Source organism: Coregonus lavaretus (genome assembly GCF_964263955.1).
Source record: "Coregonus lavaretus genome assembly, chromosome: 32".
Lineage (NCBI taxonomy): Eukaryota > Metazoa > Chordata > Actinopteri > Salmoniformes > Salmonidae > Coregonus > Coregonus lavaretus.
This window is the reverse complement of record NC_140019.1, coordinates 22,372,747-22,379,228: the sequence shown is the minus strand read 5'-3', so window position 1 is coordinate 22,379,228 and position 6,482 is coordinate 22,372,747. Positions and strand designations below refer to the sequence as shown.

At 42.1% G+C, this 6,482-nt stretch overlaps 1 protein-coding gene across 1 annotated transcript in view; it reads right to left on the bottom strand.

Annotated features, from left to right (window-relative positions):
- Window positions 1–1,478: 1,478 nt before the first annotated feature.
- The window catches only part of LOC311107223 (relaxin receptor 1-like), a gene marked incomplete at both ends in the record, with an annotated part of 92,171 nt that continues 87,167 nt past the window's right edge, over window positions 1,479–6,482 (bottom strand). The window contains 3 exons of the mRNA XM_084149714.1: window positions 1,479–1,804; window positions 3,356–3,574; window positions 4,315–4,725. Coding sequence (XP_084005840.1) covers window positions 1,479–1,804; window positions 3,356–3,574; window positions 4,315–4,725 — 956 coding nt within the window. The remainder of the gene's footprint in view (window positions 1,805–3,355; window positions 3,575–4,314; window positions 4,726–6,482) is intronic.

Here is a 6,482-nt window from a genome sequence, read left to right as displayed (position 1 = left end):
GGTTACAAAGCCAAGCGCTCATATCCAAACAACAGATTACATCACTTTTGCAGGTCTCCTCGTCTATCCATTATTGAAGTCTGAGCACATATGGGTTCATCATAACAAATGATAACACACATATTGTAATGTGTGGGAGTGACAGAGTGCAAATAATGTTATGATGACTTCCTTCCAAAGAAGAAATGACACATTACCACTGCTATCAGCAACTGTAAATTGAGACCTTTGAACAAACATCCTGTCATGCCTTTGAGAAAAGTCAAATCAAAATCAAATCAAATTTTATTGGTCACGTACACATATTTAGCAGATGTTATTGCGGGTGTAGCGAAATGCTTATGTTCCTAGCTCCAACAGTGGAGTAGTTTCTAACAATTCACAACAATACACACAAATCTAAAAGTAAAATAATGGAATGAAGAAATATTAGGACAAGCAATGTCGGAGTAGCATTGACTAGAATACATATACATTTTACATTTTAGTCATTTAGCAGACGCTCTTATCCAGAGCGATTTACAGGAGCAATTAGGGTTAAGTGCCTTGCTCAAGGGCACAGACAGATTTTTCACCTAGTCGGCTCGGGGATTAGAACCAGCGACCTTTTGGTTAATGGCACAACGCTCTCAACCACTAAGCTACCTGCCACCCCATATGAAATGAATAAAACAGTATGTAAACATTATTAAAGTGACTAGTGTTCCATTATTAAAGTGACCAGTGATTCCATGTCTATGTATATAGGGCAGCAGTCTCTAAGGTGCAGGGTTGAGTAACCGGGTGGTAGCCATCTAGTGATGGCTATTTAACAGTCTGATGGCCTTGAGATAGAAGCTGTTTTTCAGTCTCTCGGTCCCAGCTTTGATGCACATGTACTGACCTCGCCTTCTGGATGATAGTGGGCCATCAAAGATGGTCACAAACCCAAGATCGACCGCCCTTGGAACATGACATACTGTATCTTTGTGTTGCAATAGCAAATGCCACAAACAAGTCACCTCTGCAGTCTGCATAGCCTGCCTGTACACTAAATAAACAAAATGAATCTGTCAGCAGTTCACTACTCCTCTCAGAGATAATGTCATAATTATTTCAGGGACAAAATTAAAACCATTAAAACATACATAACGAAACATCCCAGTCCAGAACAGAGAATGGCAGTGATTGATTTCTTCTATACGATGGACTTCACATAAATGGATGCTTATGGGAATGATGATTGATGTTTTTTCTTATAACCATAAATCATAGAAGTGTGTCAATGATCATATCAAACTGAAAGCAAGAACAAAGCCAAGGTCTAATCCTCAGCAAAGTAGAACGGCACATTGTCCAACGTGTACAAATGAGCTCCTTTGATGTCTGTATAAATCACAGTGGAAAAAGTTAATCAACTCTACAACAATCAACATGCTGTAAACATACTATTGCACATGAAACGTCGGCATAAAACAAATGTTTGAACCTGAAGGGCATTATTCGGCATTTGTACTTTCCACAGGCAGTAGCTGAGACGTGCCTGACGTGCCTGATATTGTGCAGGACATCTCCAAGGGATGCGTCAGGTAGTCGCCGGGCGAAGTCAGGGTCTGGCTGTTCTCTTGGAGCGGCCACATCTCCTGCAACGTTAATGAGGGGTGGTGGGCTGGGTGGCTGCTCATTAGTGGTCTCCTCTGCCTGTAGTTGGCCCACACCTGGAGGATGGTCTCTTTGAATGGCCGTGTGGTCAGGGTGTACAGGATGGGGTTGAGGGCACTGTTGATGGGCAGGATGAAGATCACCACCCAGGAGCTGATGGTTCCTATTCGGGAAGAAGAAGATTACATTATTATCCATTTAATACATGAGCAATGGAAATGCGTATTCTGCAATCCCATTTTCCTCAGTAGACATACACATAGGGTCTACATTCAGTCACGGATGGTAGAAAATGTGCCAAACTAAACTAGCCAGTCTGGGCAAATTTCACAAGGCACACATTTTTTACCTGAAAGTTACCCATGCTAGTTGAAATCATGTTCTACAAGCCAGGCTGGCTCTGGATAAGAGCGTCTGCTAAATGACGTAAATGTGCCCTTGAGCAAGGCACTTAACCCTAATTGCTCCTGTAAGTCGCTCTGGATAAGAGCGTCTGCTAAATGACTAAAATGTAAATGTAAATGTACTCAAAACCCTTAAGTTCTATTCCTGTATACAGTACATGCATGGGGAGTAGGGTGAGGTGTGGTGGGTTGGCGGGGTGAAAGAGAAGAGACAATGATGGATGGAGGATGTTCTGTGATGCTGGTCCATTTGTAAACATGCTACGAGTACAACCACACATTTACATTTAGAGTACCTATCAGTCTGGAAGTTTGCTATTCAATTTACAACCGGAAAATAGGATTCATTATGGAACTAATCTGAATGATACAATGTTACAAATTCCCTGCTGGAGACTCTTAGCACACCATCTCACAGTCCTCTCAGAGACACAAATACAAACTTTCTAACCTTTGAAGTAGGCACCCCTCCCCCACTGGAACCTAGCAGACTAGGCTATGGGTTATAATGTCATAAACTGTCCTTTCACACCTAGGGCCCTGGCCACTGATTGGTTGACAGGGCAGTCGGTAGGGTGGTTGCTAGGGGGCCAGACATCTGCCCCTCTTTCTGACTCTCCAGTCACACACTTGTCAGTCTCCTTCAAGACGTCACAGAGAAGGCAGCAAGCTCATCTCTGTCCTGCACAACAACAACTGGACTCATTCATATCTCTGGACATGTGGCATATCTCTGGACATGTGGCATATCTCTGGACATGTGGGATGGCGTGCGTGTTTAAAGTTAGTTGTGTATTTGTGTATATTACTGCTAGTTGTTAAGCAGCATATCAGCTTATATTTCTATACAGTCCTTTGTCATTTATTACTGCTTTATTCTATAAGATTTGGTATCTGTGCATTCTTGCCCTGGTGTGTTAATTTGGTATGTGTATATTCATTGCCTCTGTTTCTCCTGTTACAGAACCACTACCTTTCTATGTCCATTTCATTCCTGTGTGTGTCAATAAAGTATCCTTGTGTGTAACTCTGAGGTTGCCTTATTCCCCTCTGACCTGGGGAGGTGCTAGCGGGTCACAGATCAGCCCAAATGGAGAGTTGCTCACTTTCATGCAAGTTTAATATCTGTAAAAGAGACTGATTGAAATACTTATATTTGATGTAAGATGGCACTGCATAGTAGCCTACATATTGTACGTTTTATAGCCTACAAATTGACCTTGTCTGTTTGATGCAATGTTAGGGTTTCCAAATGAAATGTTTGAAATTATAAAAGTAGTCAGAGATTATGACAGTACTGAAACTCCTACCTGGAATCTCCACCTGCAACAGTGATAGAATCTTGAGGACAAAGATGGGTATCCAGCAAAGAGAGTCTGTGATGACGATGGAAAAGAACCTCTTGGCTATGGTCACCTCCTTTTTGATATGGTTACTATATTTAGTCGTCTGTGTCCCTGTCCTCTGGATGTTGTAGAACATACTCCCGTAGGACAATACGATGATGAGGAACGCAACCAGGTTCAGGCCTGTTGAGGAAATTACATTAATTGTGAGCTCCTCTGAACTCCTTGTACTCATACAAAGTAATTTTTTTTAAAATACTTTAACTTTCAGAACAATTCAAACAATTATCACAGTTTGACACACATGGGACAAAGGCCAATGTGGCAACTTTCATGAGCCAGAATCAATGCATTTGTTTTAGGGGCCCAATGTGGTACTGCCTTTGTAACGGACAACGAGATACATTATAGAAAAGCACTTATATAGAAACATTAAGCAATTATGGTAATGTCTCTTCTGTTCTCAACCACCTGAGTGTATGTACCCCTCATTGAGAAGCTGAAAGCGGAACAGTACCGCCCACAGTGTAGCAACCCTGGAGCAATTCGCTCAAGGGAACAATGGAAGTAAACATGGTATTTGGAATTCTGACAACAGCAACCTTCTTGATGCCAGTTCATTTACCAGACTTGGGATTTGAACCAGGCAGCAACCCTCTGGCTACAGGCATGCCTCTTTAAGCTCTGGCCAAACAAGTGAGCCTCATGATTAGGGCTTTAAAATGGAAGCTACATCTAATAAGCATCACTTGGAAATATATAGAAATAGGCCATGTCAGAGTGACATTGGAACAATGCTCATGTCAGAGTGACATTGGAACAATTGTCATTTCAGACTGAAATTCGAAATAGACAATACTCATTTCAGAATGACATTTAAAATTTGACCTTGACAGTGACATTAAGTTAGATAAGACACCCACCTAGGAAAATGACGATGGAGTACACCTGCGTCCCCGTCGTCTCGGGCTGCTCCGAGTGTAACGGAAAACACACGCCGTTGGTACCATAGAAGTTCCGGAACAATCCTTTGAAGACCAGTGGGAGGAAGGCGATGACGAAGCCAATGAACCAGATGCTGAGGAGGATGGAGACGGTGCGCCGGCGGCCAGGGGTTAGATACCGGAAGGGGTAGACGATACAGATGTACTTCTCCAGGGTAAGGTAGGTGAGCAGCAGGACGGAGACCTCAGTGGAGAGCATGGCGAGGGAGCCGATCACCTGACACTGCTCGCTGTCCATCCAGGCCTGGGCGTGGCGGTTGTACTCGCCGCGGAACTTGAGGTCGTAGGCGCCGATCATGAAGAGGTAGACGCCCATCAGGCCATCGGCACCTGGGTGGTGGAAGTAGGTTGCAACAGTAATTACTATGATCCAATTGAACTCGGTGTACAGATTGATACTATCTGCTGGACTTTTTACAGTGAAACAGATCTCAAACATCGTAGTTTGGTTAGCGTGCACTACTATTCAATCTATCTCCTTGGTTAAAGGGACATCTCACTCCATAGTCAATCAATTCTACTGTCATTTGGGAGTCATAAAGTGCAGAAAAGAGTCACTGTAGAGTTAGATCAATGCAAACTTCTGTAATTTAATGGGCCAAGTTTTTAATCACAGTAGTAATAATAATAATAAGCCATTTAGCAGACGCTTTTATCCAAAGCGACTTACAGTCATGCGTGCATACATTTTTGTGTATGGGTGGTCCCGGGGATCGAACCCACTACCTTGGCGTTACAAGCGCCGTGCTCTACCAGCTGAGCTACAGTATGCCTTCAGAGCATCTACAAGTGGAATATAGGCACATCTCAACTTCAAGACATGAATTTGATGGACAAATTGATTTCAGAGTGAATCTGTTCAGGGTTAATAGCAGTGTCATGTACAAACTGATATGTTATTATCAGCAATGACAAACTTTTCTGGTAATATAAACTTTATCTTACGCCTCCATATATTTGCAAGTAAGCTTTAGCCAAACTTTGAAGTCTATTTGACTCTGCTGAGATGTCCCCTTTTTCAGTAAGCCATTCATTAACATAGAGATGAAATATTTGTTGAAGAAAATCAAACTGAAATTTAAATCAAACTGAAATTTCAGACGTAAATTAAATACATCAGACATTTTGCTCCAAGATGAATTTATCTGGCTGGTGTTGGACTTTGGTCACGGTGATGCCAAAACAGACAACATATTTACCGCTCACATTTCCCCTCAGTAAATTACAATAGGCTCTGTCTATTACAAAATTCAGTGACTCATTGTATAGTATAGCGCTAGACCATGTCATTGCACTTCTTTTGATATGGAAAGGTACCAAATGTGCATATCAAAAAGCATTTTTCATCTGACACATTACAGTGTGAAGCATGGTGGGGGGACTGCCAAATCCATTCTGATCTTCACAGGGATAGGTCCTAAACATATACTGTCTATCTCAAGCCTTGCATACTGTATCAAAGCTTAGTTAAATTGAACAGAAATGTGTGTCTTACAGTGCAGGGCACAGAGACAGGGAAAAGTCAGGTAATATAGCTATCCCACAGACTTCCAAGGGACTAAGCCATTAATATGTCTCTCATTCCCTGCATCACCGTATCTGTGACAAAGCTAGTTTAATTGAGCAAAAATGTGGGCCTGGCTTGTAGCAAAGGCATAAAGACATGTAATGTAGCCATGTAATGTAGACTCCCTCTGACTCCTAGGGGAGTACAACATTAACATACTATGTACTAATGGTTCAGTGGTGGTCACTGCGATTGTCGACAGTTCAATAAATATATAAACCTGCATATTAAAGCTAAAGACCCCAATTCAATCGATTGCGGATCAAGGAAACCTGCTCTGAGGGTTCACTAAGAATCTGTGATGTTCACCACGTTTAAATCGACACACCCCGGAAGTTGTCCCTCTCTTGGACATTGTCATTGGAAATTGGAGCGAAACCTCACCTTCCCTTATGATACAGAGTAAACATTCTGAATGAAGCTGAAACCCCACCTTCCCTTATGATACAGAGTAAACATTCTGAATGAAGCTCAAACCTTCTCTTACGATACAAAGTAAACATTTTGAATGAAGCTCAAA